Raw genomic sequence first — 17,838 nt, forward strand, 5'->3', positions numbered from 1 at the left:
ATGATTGAGTTTTGATAAATGCTCCAGTGTGTACTGATTACCTGCTTCGCTTTACATGTGTAGACGCTACGATTCAGACGTCCACTCTCGTCTCCTGTGCCAGCTGTTAGGCTGTGAATGGTTCTAGCTTCCAGATGTTGCCTGAATGCCTCTTTTCTGCAGTCGTTCTGTGAATATTGAGTGGTTTTAGTTTACAGACGTTCCGGAAATGCTTCATATTCAGATTTCCCGACTAGTGCTGTAGCCTAGACCAGGGTTCTCCAACCACTGGTCCGTGGACCGATACTGGTACCTGGATCATTTGGTACCAGGCTGCAACGAGAGAATGTGTGCTTGTGTGAAAATGTATTTGAAGTTCCATGAACGTGCATTGACTTTTATTTTGGAAAAAAAAGAAAACTCTTCACTTCCTTCCGTCAGTGGTTCCTGACCGTGTTGATCTCCGCTTTTTTTTTTTAAATATACATTGTTAGATCTCTGGTCTAGACCGCCCAACCCGAGACCCAGTCAACACCAGGATCGTAACACTAAAGCAGATGACACACACACAAACACACAGATTTTTACAATCTTCAGAGAATTTTTTTAATCTCTTCCAGACCCCACACATGAAGATAAAAGTAGTTTTAAATTGATCAATTTCCAAAAACTTATATTTGTTTGTCACAAAACCTAGTCAGCAGTAAATGGATTTGTTGTAATTGTTGACCAGGGCTTGAAGACCTCCGGCACAGAGCCGGAAATCCGGCGTGGAGATATTTTGGGGTTTTTTTTTCTTCTCTGTAAGCAGTCATTAAGTGACCATTCTAACTACCAGTGGTGCTCAGTGTTCAGGAGTTTTAGCCAATCAGAGCGAGCTGGGCGGGCCTTAAGTGTTTCACACTTTGGACAAAGCATCTGATTGGTTTCTAGCCATGCGCTGATCACTTCAGTGGCTGTGTTCGAAACCGCATACTTACGTACTACTCATACTAACTTATTGAGTATGCAGTGTGTTTACACTGGCAGTATGCGATTTTGAGTATGCGAGAAGTTCCCGGATGCATACTGCATTCGCCAGAAATGTTGAGTATACATCGTGTGTTCACTACTCATACTGAAATTGCCCAAGATGCAACGCGACGGACATTTGAATAAACTTTATTCAGTTCACAATGACCGTTTCTTCATGATGTACATTTAGCAAGCTGAGTATGGTTCTAGATTTAATCTTCCCTCCATTGTTTGTGCTCGTAGGGATGTTATGTTACGAGATTTCTGATTGGATTGACAATGATTAAAAATAGTAAAAACAAAAAAAAACCCTTACATCTGAGAACACGTCCCTGCTGAAAGCGACCATGATGCACCGAAGACGGCGAGCCGATCTTTGTTGAAGAGCCGAAAAAACTCTCCGTCGGTAAAGCATCATAATTGGCATAATAAGTGGTCCGTTAACGGGACGTCGGTCCACACGGCGACGTTAAGCCAGATATATTGCTGAAAGGTTGCCTTCTTGTTTTCAAAGTAAAAGCACAGATTTATCACTGAGGTTTTTTTGCATGAGAAAGGGAAAGGGGTGGTTTATTTTGGTGAAAATAACCGGAAGTGCGTTGCTCACTGCGGCTGGCTTGAATTTCGCCGAATTCGTCCGAACAAAATCCTAAACGGCTGATATTCAGACAAATAAACGACACACTCGGCTCTAAACCACCACTTTGTCGCCTAATTTAAAAAAAAAATCTCGATGAAGTTCTACATTTGACGAGTTTAGAGCTAAAGTGAAATCAGCTTTAGCAGATCGATTTCAGCTCATGGAAGAAGTGCAATGCATTGTGGGTTATTATGTAGTATGCTGTCGTGTAAACGCTTCGCATACTGTTTGATGGACTGAGTAAGCAGGATGCAGGATGGATAGTATGAGTGTGTAAGGATGTAGTAGACAGTATGCGGTTTCGAACACAGCCAGTGTCTTCTCTCAGCGGCGAGTGTGGAGCGGCCTCAGCTGAGTTCGCTGAATTCTCACCACGTGACCGCTCGCCGCTTCCTGGCCGCTCGAAAACCATATATTTTCTCTGTAAAACGGCCGCCCTCGCCGCGCTACTCGCTGACGGTGTGAACGTCCCGCAAGTCGACGGGCGCGCGACTCTTTCGCTGGAAACGCTCGCCGCCGGCCGCCCCCCGCCACTCAAGATGAGCGACAATTGCGTCATTACATTGTCTTTGTATGTAATCTCTTTGCACGAAAATTCGCGTCGCGTCCGGTGGAAACATACTGGAGCTTGTTTGAGCTCCGTGGAGAACGGAGGCAGACCGCCAGATCAGAGCGCAGCCCGGGGAGGCGCTCAGAAACAGGTCAGAAGTGTCTGAGCTCTGTGGCGAACCGAGTCAGGCGGAGAGTTTGGAGTTCAGTCCTGACAGTCCTGGACTGAGGCTGTTATGGCTTGGGAAAAGGAAAAAAAAAACTCCTCCCTATCGTCTCATTGGTTCCTCTTATCGACAGGTCGGTTAACTTCCCAAAAATGTCGGAAAACACAAAACAATAACAAAAAGTTGTTTCAGTTCAGTTTCAGTTTATTTTTATTTTTGAAAAGGGTCAGTGTGCATGTGAACATTATCCTTCAGAAAAAGGGACAGATGCCTGTACCAGGTTGCAGCTTACTTTTGATTTGATTTACTAGTTTCATTCATTGAAATAAAAAAAAAAAGGTGAGTGCAACATACTTGCTTCCACATACTTCAGCACAGATCTGATGAATAAAAAGGTACAGAAAGAAGCAAAAGCTTATAATATCTGCCCCTTATCTATTCAGAATCCTTTACACTTCCCGTGTGTGCGCATACTGCTAATTTCCGCCTGCAGTCCCTTCGGCAGGTAGATGTAGCTAATTAATTAATTAAAATAATAAACAGTAAAAACAAATGAAATGAACAATGAGACGTCAGTTTCTAACAGTAAAAAGACAGTGACAGTGAGGCCAGTACAATTAAAATGGATAGCTTTAAGAGTAGACAGAGCAGAGTTGTGAGAGCATAAAGTACCCCCACACACCCTTACAATATTCATTAAAATACCCCCCTCCCCATCCCACCCTTGCCTAACCATGTGTGCAAACTTGAGTTGATAGGATCCATTTCTTTACCGAACAGGAAGGACTTCAGGTTTGTGAGGCTGTTATTTCTGTTGGGAGGTTATTCCACTGATCTGAGGACACAAGAGAAAGATCATTTAGCAAATGTAGTTTTTTGTCGTGGGATACAACATTCTTCCCTCGACACTGATCTAGTGGTCCGTGTTGATGCCTCAGAGCAGAGAAATAAACTGTTTCAGTGGTGGAGATGCGTCATTATGTATGATCTTAAAAAGCAGGCAGAGGTTAGCATGTATGATTATATTCTCAAGACTCAACATGTTATATTTCTGAAGCTCTGAGCAGTGGTGGTGTGAACGCTTTTTTTCTTATCATGAATTTTTATGGCGCTTTTATAAAATGAATATCGTGGTTTTAGAATTGTTTTACAAGCTTGTTGGGGAAGACTTTGTATCAGTCCTGGACCAGTCAGCTGAGAAGCTGCTTCTTGATTGGCTGCATTTCGCTCCATGCGGCAGCAGGTCATTCTGAATTCCCCACACAGCAGGCCAGATGTTTGAGAACGCTGCTCGGGTAGAAGCTTTTCCTCGGCCTCCGCCGGCGTCGCCTGACACGCGTGTTTATTTCTGCCTGCAGTTTTCGCAGATGATTAAGCTGTACCACTCGCTGGGCCCGGAGAAGTTCCCCCTGAACGAGCAGACCTTCTACCCCAACCACGCGCAGATGGTGAGTGCCCCGCAGACATCCCTGTTCCCTCCAACAGCAAGAAAACACAGCGTCACACACAGGCCTCCCGCTTTTCATTAAATCTTTATTATAAAAATAAAAAACACAGAATTAAGTCAAACATTTCTATAACCCCTACAAGGAAACAAGCCCCACCCACACAACTCAGGAATCAGCGTTTCCACACGGACTGTACACAGCTTCTTCTTCTGCAGGATCAGACTCCACCGAGTGTTTCTGTGTTAAGCAGACAGTATATTTACACAAACCACACAGAATAACGACACAGAGGAGCCACGGCGGGAGAGAAGCCACACTTCCACACAGACTCGCTTTGCTCAGTGTTTTCCCCTTTTAGGAAGGCAGTTTGAGTATTCATTCAGGATTTATCTCAAAAAACCGTATTAAATAAACTTTTGAAGTTAAAATTTGATTTAAGGAGCAATGTTTTCCACCTAATTTCTGCTTTTGCAGCTCGGGAACGCTTCATAAAATCCAGAAGGTTTTGTTATATTGGGAGCAAAACACATAACTTATTATATATTGGATAAAATGTAATTATTCATCTGCATTCTCAGGAATTCCAGAGGATTTCTGACTTCATTCTTGCATCTTTTCATCCAACAGGAAGTGAAGAATGAAACAAATCCAATTCGGTTTTGTTTCAATCTGTTGTTTTTATAGTTTTATACCAGTGAATCAAACAACTTTTGCAAAGTCAGTCCAAACTGAGCTGAATGATCGAGCTTCAGATTGAGGGCGCTAAAAGAAGAAGGTAAATCTAAAAAGTGTCCCCGGTGTTTGTTCGTGACGCTCTTTAGTCGTGAGGCTCCGCCCCTCGCCGCCGCTCTGTGTCCGTTAATGGAATGGACCGAAGGAAAACAAGAAACAACACCTCAGCTGGGAACAGGTGGAGACGAATGAATTTAGTGACGATAACGTTACGGCATTTAGAATAACTTCCATTTCAAATAGTTAAATACAAAAGATTGAATATACACTTAGAAAATATGTCATTCTCTGAAACCTCTGCGGTTTGGTGGGGTCGGTGTCGAGTACCGGTCTGGGGAAATGAAGAAGCAGAAAAAAAAATGAAGTACCATAATATCTAACGTGCAGACGCTGGTCCTTCATTCTGGACGGCTGAACATGCGGTGGTGGATTTCACAATGGAATTTTGTCCTTTTATACATTTTTTTTCCTGCACCTAAATCACATGGCTATGGAGTAATCCGATAGATATATAAATAACTGTAGGACAGAGGTTTCAGCTGAGTTGATTTCTGTAGCTTATGTTATATACAGCAAAAAATAAAGTCTCACTATCTCTGCAAAAAAACCAAGAATCAACAGTCCGTCCCCACGGTGGCGCTGCAGTTCTCTCTTACTCTGCAGTGCTCGATAGACGGGGGAAATGAGTTAAACAGCAAACATTCAGGGGAGCGGAGATTCTACCATCATGAAGGAACCGGACAGGGTCAGTGTTCCGCACGGCACACCCCGCAGATCGGCACCACGTCCAATTCCACATGGCTTCCCACTGACCGAGAGTCTGTTTGAATCAATATCTGGAGCTGAGGAGGATCTGACATCTTGTTATTTGGCCCCTTGGCGGCGCTCGGCCAGGACTGTGTGAGACTAGCGGGACTGGTTCTGTCGGGAGCGCCAGGGACAGCCACTGTCATGGATTGGCTCTTTTCGAGTGAGCTTCGAGAGTCCCGGAATACTCTGGCGGTGATGGCGGATGGGACGGAGTCGGGGGAGGTGGCGGCGGGCGTGGCCTCGGGGCGCGCCGGGGCCTCAGGGGTCGGTGGTGTTGATGGCGGTCTTGTCGCGGGACGTCAGGCCCCGGTACCAGCTGCAGTAGCCCTCCTTCTGCTGGATGCAGGCGTAGTGCCGGGACTGGTAGCCCGGGTAGCCGAAGTGGGACAGCATGTCCGTCCACAGACACTCGTTCTTGGAGGTGACGAAGCAGGGCAGGTAGTGGCAGGGCTTGATCTGCAGGGGGAGACAGAGAGCAGTCCACGTCAGGCCGAGACCCAGCGCTGGGTTCTGAGCAGCATGCAGAGCAGGTCGCTTCCTGCTCACCAACACCTTTCTCTCATATCACAGACCAAACGGGACGTTTAGCAGAATCTTCCACCCGTTGATTCTGTATTGAAGTTTAAACCAGTGTGAGGAAATACGATTACTGACATAAAAGACTGCTGCATTAGCTGCAGAACTTCTAACTGATCAGGTGTTAGAAAAAAGACGGCTCTTTAAATAATTAACCCGTGCACTCGGGATGTTTTGTGCTTCCTGAAGCGAAGCACTTTTCCTCGTTTCTGAAGGGTTCAATTAGATTCCTGCCAGCCTCCGCCGTGCGTCACTCCTCCAGGTGCTCGCACAAAAACGCGTCTTCAGAAACCCGCGGCCGTGAATGTGGAGCCGGAGCCGAGTCATCCGCCACTCGTCGGGATGTGAATGCGGCGGATTCAATGAGCTCGCCTCTCATCGGGGCCATCGTGCCTGGAGAGCCGGGGCTCCGCGGTTCGGAGGCGCTCCACTCCACTTCCCCGCCGGAGGGGCTGAATCGGTCCTCCGGGAATAACTCTGCAGCCAGCGCAGCACACTTCCTGCTATCCAGTGAGTCGTCGCTTGTGGAGGAACGCCAGCGTGTTCAGCTGCGTTGTTTATGCCGCTCGCGCTCACGGACTCAGATTTGGGCGGCTGGTTGACGGACGGCGTCTCTCCTGACGCCTCTGGGCCGCTCGCCATCGCCGGCCCGCACGGGGAACCAATCGGGCGCTCTCCTAATCCACTTATCCTGACGGGGGCCGATGGCGCGAGCAGATGTCCGGAACGCCGCCGTACAGTAGGACGGCAGCTGCACGGCGGCGAGCGCCACATTCAAGACACACGAAACGAGGAATGAAGGCTTGAGCGCCGTCCAGACCGGTTACCTCATCACTCCCAGCGACAGCAGTAAAAGTTGTTTTCCCCGCCTCTGCTGAACATCCAGGATTTATGGAAGTGGGAACAGTAACCTCACGATGCAGTCTTTATAAACATGACGGCCTCGCTGGCTCGCAGCAGCTGAACTGACTCGACCCCGGTTCAGACTCACCCTGCAGCCGCAGCCCAGCTGGTACCGGTGGTTGATGCCTTTCTTCTGGGCCAGCGACAGGCGCTCCCACCGCTCGTTGAAGTTGCAGAGTCCGGTGTAAACCTTGCCGTCGTACACTCGACCTGCGGGGGAGAGAACGGAGGCCGCCGTCAGTTCCACCTCACGAGTCGGGCGTGCGAGCGCCGTGAGCTTCAGAAAGCTAATCAAGACCTCACGGGGCTGCGGCTGAAGAGATCCTGCGTGACACAGTCATGTGTGCTATTTCACGATTCAGACGATTCCATAATCCTCGCCGTGTAACTCGGGATCCTGTCAGCGCGCCGCTCCAGCAGGCCGGCTTGTTTATCTGCGGTAAGACGATCTCGCACCGTGAGCCCGCCTCGAACCGACACCCCTATTTCTGAACATCCAAAGGTCGGCAGGTGTCTATTTTCGGCCCAGAATCATTTGCAGCTCACCGACTCCTGGGACAGGTGCGCCTCTGAATCCCGCCGGCGCTCAAGACCGTGGCGGCTCGCCGCCGTGCGTCTCCTTCAGTGCCGTCACCACGGGGGAATCTGGCGGAGATTACTGGAGTCTCTCGCAGGCTTATTACCGGGTGTTGAGTGTTCGACATGCGCCCAAAATACTAATCGGGGCCGAGGCACGCCGGGCCCGATCGGAGCGGGGTTCAGGCCAAATTACCCACAATGCATTCCTCATCGTATGCGGGACTTATTATAGACGCCCTGCCGGCAGCGAGAGAAACACGGCCCGCCGGTGCCTGGCGACGCCGGCCGGGCGGCGGCCGGTACAGTATTCACAGGTCGGGACTTAGCGACAGCTACACACCGAAACGCCGCGAGTCCAAAGTAAACGGCACCTCGGCTGCAAATAGCAACTCGTAAAACGCAGAATGCCTGTGCTGGAAAACGCCGGCCGCTTCCTGTTTGCCTGTTCGTTACAAGCTGCGAAAGACGGGGAAACGGCGCTTTCTGCCCCGGACGTCTCTTAAAGCGGCGAGCGGTATAAATAGAAGGAAAGTTTGTGTGACAGTAGAGATGAAGACGTCCCGGGGGAGACATTCCTAACACACTTGGAATGCTGGACTCTCGTTTAAATAGTTTGCTTGAGAATAAGAAGTCCTTTTTAACCCTTAGCTGCTCGCCAACATGACTGCTTAATAAAATAAGAGTTTTCTGATGGTTCAACATGAGGAGGAGTCCCGGAGCCGCTCACCTGTGATCAGATACTGGTACTTGTTGATGTCGAACTTGACGCCGCACAGGCTCTCGGAGGCGTCGGTGTAGATGTGCTGCACGTGCTGCACTTTGTCGAATCCTTTGTACATCTGTGAAGACAGGAGGACAGCGGCTCGTGAGACCGGGAGCGGAAATCCCCGGCAGCTCCGGCGTCTTCTCAGAAAACGCCAGAAATGACGGAGCGCGCTGGTTTCATCAGATGACATTTCTCCAGAAATACCTCGGGGGAGAATCCGGCTCCGCTCTTAACCCAATCACAGATAACGCGGTTACGTTGCGTAACGGACCGCTCTGCCGCCGGACATTAGCTCCATTCACTCACGCCAGGTATGTGGAGCTTCAAGCCAATGTTTTCCACTTCTGCGAACTGCGTGTGTTTTTATTTTTTTTCCCCTCCAGTGTAATTTATTTGTCTGGAAACAACAGGAAATCCCTGTTTAGACGCGTCGCTGCCAGAGAAGCAGAACAAACCGGTACTGAAGCCTGGGGAACGCCGGAGGCGAGCGTCTCACAGGATCTGTTGAAGTTTGGAGGGAACGGGATTCTTCATGCGATACAAATAAATAACCTGAGAGGTGCAAAGGCCACCTCTCACTCCGGGGATAATCCTTCCAGTGGTGACTGCTGTGCCTCAACAAGAGGCCACTTAATGCTTTTGTTCCGAAGCGGGGATGCGGCGCTCGACTGGCCAAGTGTTTACACTCGCAGCGAGGAGTCTGCCGGAGCTGTAATGCCCGTAAGCCGGCTAATCCTCCGGCCTGGCTCCCGTCCGAGCGGCGGAAACATGCAGCGTTATGTAAGAATATAGAGGAGGTGAAGAACGGCCTTCAGGCTGGATGTTGAGCAGCTGAGGGGGCGGAGTCACCGGCAGCCTCTTCAGCTCACAAAGGGACAGTGGTGTAGCGGTTAGCACTCCAGTTCAGCAGTTTTCCATCTCCAGAGCTACAGAAATGACTCTCCTACTTGATTCCACGTGTTCTTTTTTTGTAAACTCCCTGTAACAGACTTTGAGGCTAATGCTAGTTAGCTAGCTTTCATTTCAGCATCGCCGGTGTCGCCACTGGGGTCTCAGTGTTGTTTTGGTGTGTTTTGTGTACAGGTGTATTCAGTACTCTGAATAAACCTGTTTAAAAGAGTAGTTTTTCTTTGAAATGTTTTACAGTTTGCTTGGTGGCCGGCCAAATTGGAGCCTCTTGCAGGCCGGTTTTTGGCCCACAGGCCTTATGTTTGACATCCCTGCTTTTAGGCGTGATCTCAAACTGGGATTAGCATCACTTCATGTGTCCAGTAGGATCAGTGGAACGGTGCTCGTCACTCCTGACACCTCTCTGTCCGATGTCCCACTCGGGCTCTGAAGCCATGAAAAGGATTCTGGGAAGCGGCGTCCGACGCTCACCTTCATCTGCTTGACCGTGTAGCGCATCGTCCCGAAAGGTCCGTCCCTCAGGAGCTTCTTGCCCACCACTTTAGCTCGAATCACTGCGGAGAGAGAAGACGGTCACATTCCTCCTGACCTGTCAGGCAAGGCGCCGCCTCGGCCAGTAGGGGGCGTCGGCAAACACCCCCCCCCCCCCCCCCGATACATGGCGTTTCAGAACCAGGTTGGCACCGCAGTTAAAAGTCCTGTTTGAAGCTGGATTGTTTTGATCTGCCTGTAATACGGTTCCCCTCCGTCTCCGTGTAGATAAGAACTCGGATAACCAGAGAACCGCTGCTGAGTTCTGCTGATTAAAGCGCCGTAACTCCGTCTCTGGAGGATGAGGAGATCTTATCAGGAGCCTCGTGTAAACGCCGCCGAGGCCACAGCTCCCGGGTTTATTCGGGTCCTGCAGAACCGGGTTTGTTTTCTCCGCCCGCTGGAATTTCCCGCCACGTTCTGCTCGCGTTCCCCGGAGGGAGCGGAGCTTCTCTGCTTTTTGACCGGTGGAAGAAACGAGTCATGTGGCGTCTCCGGGCAGGCTGCGTGTCTCCGGCCGTCCCACAACCGACAGCGGGGCTAAAAATACGAGTCAAACAGGAAGCAGATGCGGCGTGGCCGCCCAAAAGCGGCGACCCATCGTTTATGTTGGACGTGACGTCCCCCGTGTGAACCCAGAGTTTATTTAAATGCTTCCGAACATCTTATTTTATTTCAGGAGCAGCAGGGCCGCCTGTTTAACCCTGCTGACACGGTGCACAAGGGAGAAGAAAATAAATATGTTCACGTATTAAAAATCAATATCTGGATAACGCCGGCCAAACAGGCACGGGAAGTTTCGCGTTTTCACTTCAGAACATGGATCTCAGTTCAGATCTTCTCTCTCCAGCAGCGCCTGCATTTTGTATTTTTTCCACAATCTAGAGAAATTGGAACGATAATCACATCCACTCCAGCTGAACTGATGCTTTTCACACTGCCAGTTTGAGCTCTCTTTGCTTTTCCTTGAGCACTCAGACTAATTTTCTTCCACTTGAGGAACATTTCTCCCATTTTACAGCATTCAAACATCTTTAGATCCGTTTCCAGCTCTTGAAGGCATCTGCAGCCTTTTATGCGTCAGAACCTCAGATCTCAGCTCTAAACCCTCGGAGCTGTTATCAGGGTTCAGATGTTAGAATAATCCGGTTTCTGCCTGTCAGCCTGCTCGTCTGGTCTGCAGTCCGGTTTTATCCTGATGCCTTAATGAGTCTGATCACTTCTCTACTGAGTCGAGGTCGATCTTATAGATCAGCTCCAGCCGGGACAGAAGAAGACCTCATGCCAGCTGTCAGACCGACATCCTGCCTGCTCCGCAGAGCGCCGAGGGGCTTCTGTCCCGAACTCCCAGCTCTGAGCCGTCACTCACTAAACGTACCGAAGAAAGGAAAGGCCGAGCTCAGGTCACCTCGGGATGAACGCCTACAGTTCAGCGCTTCCCAGCCTCTCACAGCAGCACTTCATCCATTAATCTGCCAGCTCCTGTGATGTGAGCCCAGCAGTGCGATACGCTCCGCTAAACGCACCCGAATGCTGTTTGACAGGCGATCACAGCAGCAGGGCGGCGCCATTACGCAGGAATGTGCCGATACACCGGGAGATTTCGGTTAAATACACTGCGGCTGTTATTTTCAAGCCTCGCCCCAAAACTGGACGGCCGCGGGGGACGGCTCGCCTCCAGATAGGACCCCGCTTGTTGGACGGCCGCCACTAATTGGCCGGCGATGGTGGCATCGCCCGGAGGAATGTGTGAAAGGCCTCAGCTGCTCGGACACACACACACACACACACACACCACTGCAGCGACCTCCTGACCTCCGCTGCACTCAGCATTTATATTTACGCACCGCCGCCTGCTCACGACAAACAGTCTTCATTACGAGTCTTTATCCAACCCACTTTCACGCCACGCTGAAGTTAAACTGCAAATAAAAATCTGTAAACGCTACAAGTGCTTCACCGGACCCAGTCTCTGCTGGCGCGTCTGAAGGTATGAGTGTTGCCATGGTTACCGTGTCGTCTGCAGACGTTCATCACATGGATGAACAACTCGGCTCCACGTGACGGCTGGTGAATACGTTAGCATGAGTTTTTCGGGTATTTGAGTGTGATAGCTAGTAGCTAACATTCTTTCATATGCAGGGAAAAGGACGCTGAAACGTGTTGCTTATGTGTGATGTTTAGCGTTTTGTTGTACGGCTAAAAGAATTTTCAGTTAACAGCTAAACTTAGCTTCATATTTTAGTGTTTTTCTATCAAGTCATTTCATCCGTTCCTTGTCAGGTCGTGGCCGAAACGTAACTTCGCTTTCCTCTCTGGAAGAAATGACTGAAAATCAGTTTCAATACTTCCACCTAGTGGTAAAAGTTGGAAGCTTGTTGTTGACTGTTTTTTGGATACAGTATTTAATGCTGTTTGGGGAAATAAACAGAACAGATTTAACTGTTGTTGCACAAGAGTAACCATGCTGATATATTTTGAGTTACTTGTAAAGTTAGATTGCCTCCCAGACGATATTCTTCTGGGATTTTGTAGTTTTGCAGTTGAGGATCACGTGTAATAGCAATCATTTGTTCATATTTCTAGTGTTTTATTCCTCTACGCTCCCGTTTCATTACAAAAACGACCAATAGCGCCGACTTGTGGCCTAATGGAGTGTTAAAAACGCGGCTCAGCAGTGAGACGTCGTCCATCTGAAGCCCATGTCTCCGTCTCACTCGGCCAGCGCCGTGACGCACAACAACTCGTCTTCTGCAGAGCATCTGACACACATTCTGAAGAGTGGGAGGCTTTTTCCCTGATCAGAGAGGTAACGGGGGTCTGACAGGAAAGGAAGAGGAAGAATCCATTTTTCACTCTGCCTCTCTGGCCCCGAGCAGCAGATTACACAAGCGCCAATGCAAATGCTCCATCTGAAGGTGAGCATGTAATTTATTTCAGCCTACGTACAATGTGGCAAACTGCAGGCATGACGAGAATAGCGCTGTGTGTGTGTGTGTGTGTGTGTGAGAGTGTGTGTGAGTGTGAAAGAGGGAGAGAAAGCAAGGCAGCAGGCCGGCGACTGTGATTTTAGTATGCAGCGAGTTGTCCAAGCTTGAGGAGGCGAGTGGGAGGACGAGGAATTCTCAGGATGACACACCGCCACGCTCGAAAATAAACACTGACACTGGATCTGCGCGGTGGGCCGCAGCGCCGGGCGGAAAACACCGGAGCAGAAACCCAGAACGTCCACGGCGGCGGGCGGGACGGCGCACGCAGCTGATTACTGTTATGAAAGTCCTGTGACGGGCCTCAGGGTCTCCTGCTGGCCGGCGTCCTCGCAGTTACTGTTTCACCAAACTCCTGTTTACTGAAGAAACCGCTGCCACTTTCCTGACTTCTGCTTCCTCACACTTCCAGATTAAGGAGCATCTTCCTCTAGAGGCGGCACAGTAACACTCCTCAGCTCCTCTGGGAATCGGGCCATGGGAACGTTCAACCACCCGGCCGTTTTAAATGCTACCGTCAAGCCAGCAGACCTCAAAAATGCTACTTGTCTCGGCGGAAATTGGTGCCTTTTCGTGGTCTTTGGCCGAAGCATTTAAAGCTTCAGAGGAGCCGTGGCTGCCTCCTCCTCTAAATGAGGGAGGATCCGTGAGAACTCACCTGGCCTGGCATTATCTGAGCCTCCCTGCTTTGCATTGGCCTCGTTTACATGTTCATCCGTCTCACTCTTCCGCTCTTTACCTCTTCTTCTCAGGCTTGGCAACTATTTATATATTTAACCTGAAAAAAACCTGGAAAATTTCCCCAAAACTGAAATACTACTTCACTTTGGACATCATTGTGTCAAGGTCAGTGAAGGTCAATGTGTCGTTTAAACAGAACCAGTTCAAAGTCGTCGCCCGTCGCTGGTCAGAGATCAGACATTTTAGCATCTCCTCATAATTCAGACTGTCAGGAAAAGTGTGGAAGTCAGATTCAGCTTCTCCAATCAGGATTCGGTTATCATGTCTCACCTGCTGACCTGAGGATAGGGAGGACGGGGGTCGAGAGCTAAACGCTACACGGCTGAGAGCGGGCGACCTGCTGGATAACGCCGCCGCTCGCCGCCCTAAACCTCCCTCTGCTTCCTGTGGCCTGATTCCCAAACCCAAACCCGGCAGAGACGCGTATCGCGCTAATCCCCGGCAGCTAACCTGGTTCACAGCGCCAGTGTGTGGAGGTTTGTTCCCGTCACCTCGCAGCGCTCTGTGATATTAAATTTCAGGGTCAGAGCTTAATGCCGGGCCTCTAATCTCGCTTTGGAAAAACAAGCGCTGCTCACTTTCCCCCTGTGAATGGGCCGCTTTAACCAAGGACCTCATCGTGTCCCGCCCGGCCTGGGCGTAAGGCGGCGGCCGGGGTCGCCGCTCGGCGCTCAGGCTGAACTCGGAGGGTGATCAGAAGGAGCCAGAAACCAGACGTTCACGCTCCTAAACACTCTAATATGAATTTAGTCGAGTGAAGGGAGGCAGGCTGCAATAACCCAATTTCCAGCTCTTTAGCCTGATTGTGATTCATCCAGCGGAGAGCCTGCGGGTGATTATGGGTCAGGGCCAAGAAAACAAGAGCGAGGCGCTTTGAACTCCACTGCGGGTCTGAAATTGGGAAGATTCGGGCCGGCTGCCTTTGAAGTCGGCGGTGAGAATTACAGGGTTCTCCTCGCTTGTTGCATTAGCGTCGCAGCTTCGCGCGTTGTTGTTTTCCGCGACCCGACGAAAGCGTGAGCGTGGCCCTTGGGCTCAGCCGAGAGGAAAAGACATTCGGAGGGAGAACAAACTGGCGTTTGGTGAAACTGGACTCGTTCTCTTGACTGAAGTCAGTCGGCGACGCTCCGGCCTCGACCCCTCCGAGCATCCGGCCAGAGCTTCAGAACGGCGTCCTCAGAGGAGCCCGGCCCGAGTGGGACCGCGAGCTTTCAAAGGACACTTCATGCCTGGCCGGGACCCTGAAAATGGGATTTGCGGCGCCCGCAACTGATCACTACCCCCCCATTGAAATCAGTCCCAGATCCTCCGTTGGAAAGACGGAGCCGGTGCCAAAACCACGAACCATCCGAGGGACTGAAGGACTGAGAGGCGTCGCAGGAGTGACCCAGTCCCGCCGGGTCACTGGGCTGCAGAGTGCTGGAGGCGGGTGCACTGCCGTCCCAGAGTGCCCCTGTCCTGTTCCCTCAACCGTCTCTAAAAGCAGGACGCTCAGAAGCCTAACATCAATCTGCAGCTCCTTCAGATACGCCACAGAGGATTCACCAAAGCTAACGCGCTACGCGGAGAGGCTAGCGCCGCCAGGACAGGCTGGCTGCCGCCTCCAAGTTTCAGAAGCATGTCGAGTCTGTGAGTCTCACTGTTCCGGGAAAGAACGAAAGTAAATGAAGACAGTTTGAAGAGCGGGAAAGATGGTTCATTTTTTCATAACCTCATGTTCCTACTGCAAAGTCTCAGTCATATGGAAGATGGATTTCACCGATGTGTGGTCAATAACCAGAAGTAGCTGAAAACTGGAACGTCATGCAGGAAAATGCCTGCAGCTCCAAATCAATCCTGTTCACTTCATAGGGAAGGTCAGAGTTAGCCTAGCTGTGCATAAGTCGACTAAGGTTCAAAATCTTCCAAAGTGGAAACGAGGTGGAGGCGGCTAAAGCCACGCACGAGCGTCTGAAACGGTCCTGGCCAGCGTGTCGCTTCTCGTTTGACCCTGAAGGTCGAGTGTGTCCAGGCTGAGCAGAAGTCACGCAGCTTAATTCAGCTGTGTGTTCAACTCAGGGTTATCGCTCTCAAGAGGATTTCGGAAAAATGGAACAATTTTTTCTTAGAAACGGTCATTTTTCCATCTTGACCATCAGCCTCTAGTGGTGAGTGGTGGTAGTGCAGCGTCAGTAGAGGTGACATCAGGGCTGTTGAGAGTTTCAGCAGGAACGAGTCCTGCCCTCCACACGGCGCGAGCCAATGCCAGCACACCGTGTGTGTGTGTGTGTGTGTGTGTGTGTGTGTGTGTGTGTGCGCGCTCACTTCACACTGAGAGATTATTGTTCGGCTGTGTGTCAGGGTTTTAGCGTGCCTCATGACGGTTCCACGTTTTGGGGTCAAATGATGCTGACACACAAAAAGCCTCTGCTGGAGAACAACTCCAGCGCCTGTCTGGAAACTTCTCTCTCTCTCTCGCTCACCTAATCCTCAGGTTTGAAGCCGTGTTATCCAAAAACAGTGTTCAGGCCGGCCCGGCGTTCCAGTCTAATCAAGACCCGGAGTTCATATTATTCTGGGGCGCGGGAGAAGCTGGCGTGACAACATGCTGCTGAAACTCGGCGAGGCCCGGCATACCAGGCTGCCGGACGCCCAAATACCAGCGTCTGCACATAAATAAGCGGGATCTGAAGTATGCAGGCTGGCTGTGGGTCATTATCAACTGCTGCTGGTTCACAGGCCTCCTTCAGAGCACAGCCGTGCACGAAACGCCGCACTGTACCGCTGGAATTTAATGTCAAGAGAGTAAAAAAAACACCAAGTGTCCTTCAGTCTGCTGTCACAGCACAGCAGGCAGCCACAGCCTCAAAGCACAGATTTTGCATCTAATTTGCTGTAAACTTCACACACACACACACACACACACACACACACACACACACACACACACACACACACACAATTTTCATGTCTGCAGCAGGGAGTGAGGGTGATGATTAGAAGACATGCAGATCACTTTTCTCGGGTTTTAATTGCGCGTGACGCACCGTGATGTCCCCGGGTGACCAGAATAAAAGAGAGAGAGAGAGAGAGATTACCCGCGTCTTCTACGTTACAGGATGCAGCCTATAAATAAGCAGATTGCCGCCGGAGGGAAACACGGTGCGCGGCTCAGGGAGCGGGACAACAGGCTGCGTGCTCGTGCGTTTAGAATCCAGCCTGTTCCGTTTCTAACGGGCTCCGGGAGGAGGGTTGAGTTCCGAACGAGCCGGGGGGGCTCAGATTGTTGTTTTCAGTAACGTCTCAGCCGGAGCGCGTGCTCACCTATGTCGGAGTTGCAGAACGCGTCCTGCGGGTGCGTGAGGGCGCACGAGCAGCCCTCCGTCTGGCGGACCTGCAGGCTGCTGAAGACGAACAGCAGGCTGACCAGGCGCGGGCACGCCGACCGCATCGCTCCTTCTTCCCCGGGAAAGCTACTTCCCCACGCCGCTGGAATAACGTGATCCGGAGTCCGGGATCCGCGCTGCGTCTGCCGGACAGTCAAAGCTCCGAGTGTCGCCGCTCCGCTCCGGTCCTCTCCTCCGCTCGAGCGCGTCCGTCTCTCGGTCCCGGACAGGCGCACAGCCGCACATATAGCGCGCCCCGGACGACGTCCACGCCCCCCTCCCGGTGGCCCCCTCCCTCCCCGCCCCCCTCCACCGCTGCGGCGCGCGGCAGCGCTGGAACCTCAGCACGCGCTTCGTCTTATTTTCCCAGAAGGACCAAATAAAACAGGGAAAGAGAAAAAACAGACTGTTGACTTTTTCATCTCATTTCCCCAAACAGAAGAATCAATATGTGGAAAAGAGAGAGAGCAGCACAGCCAGGTGTCCAACTTTTCTTTTTATTTAAATTAAACACAATAAAGTGCAGCGTCTTGACGGGAAACAGTTCAGTAAAGAAGAAATAAAAGCACTCTGGACTTAGAGGTCTGCATGAAACACAGCCGGCAGGCGAGAACAGAGATCCTGAACCTTCATCACCGTTTCCACCAAGTCCAGTTTCACTGGAGCCGCGGTCGACCTGGTGTATGAACCGAAACTATTCATGAAGTTTCAGTTAAAACGTCTGATGGTAAATCAGCAGGTTTTTAGCTGTTTCTGTTCCTTCAACCTTTTTCTTTTGAGACGGTTTTGACATTTTAGCAGTTTTAACCGTTTTGGCCTCTTGTCAGGCAGTTTTTTTAGTTTGTTTTCCTCAATTTTTCTTTTAGAGATCAAAGTCATTTAGGTGTTTGTAGGTTGTTTCAACGGGATTTTCCCCCCGTTTATTGTGGTTTTGACTATTTTCCCCTGTTTTACCCGTTTGACTTGTGTTTTTATAAAAGAGCCTTTTAACTAAGAGTTAAACATCCTTTTTTAAAATAACTTTGTGTTCACAAATAAAATGAAAAGTGGGTTGCTTCTTTGCATTATTATTATTATTATTTAATTTGCTGGACCACATTAGAGCTGCTGCCTGGCCGGTTCTGACCCTCGGACCTTATGTT

At 50.4% G+C, this 17,838-nt stretch overlaps 2 protein-coding genes across 2 annotated transcripts in view; one reads left to right on the top strand and one right to left on the bottom strand.

Annotated features, from left to right (window-relative positions):
* Nucleotides 1-17,838, top strand: part of syn3 (synapsin III) — a 68,830-nt gene that overhangs the window by 30,650 nt on the left and 20,342 nt on the right. The window contains exon 6 of the mRNA XM_030113144.1: nucleotides 3,708-3,797. Coding sequence (XP_029969004.1) covers nucleotides 3,708-3,797 — 90 coding nt within the window. The remainder of the gene's footprint in view (nucleotides 1-3,707; nucleotides 3,798-17,838) is intronic.
* Nucleotides 3,865-16,912, bottom strand: LOC115404038 (metalloproteinase inhibitor 3). The gene is made up of 5 exons (XM_030113175.1): nucleotides 16,635-16,912; nucleotides 9,544-9,626; nucleotides 8,125-8,236; nucleotides 6,907-7,028; nucleotides 3,865-5,795 (listed from the first exon to the last, which is right to left on the bottom strand). The coding sequence occupies exons 1-5, from the start codon at nucleotides 16,759-16,761 to the stop codon at nucleotides 5,598-5,600; spliced, it is 642 nt and encodes a 213-aa protein (XP_029969035.1). The 5' UTR covers nucleotides 16,762-16,912; the 3' UTR covers nucleotides 3,865-5,597.

This window comes from Salarias fasciatus, chromosome 17, assembly GCF_902148845.1.
Source record: "Salarias fasciatus chromosome 17, fSalaFa1.1, whole genome shotgun sequence".
In the NCBI taxonomy this organism is placed as follows: domain Eukaryota; kingdom Metazoa; phylum Chordata; class Actinopteri; order Blenniiformes; family Blenniidae; genus Salarias; species Salarias fasciatus.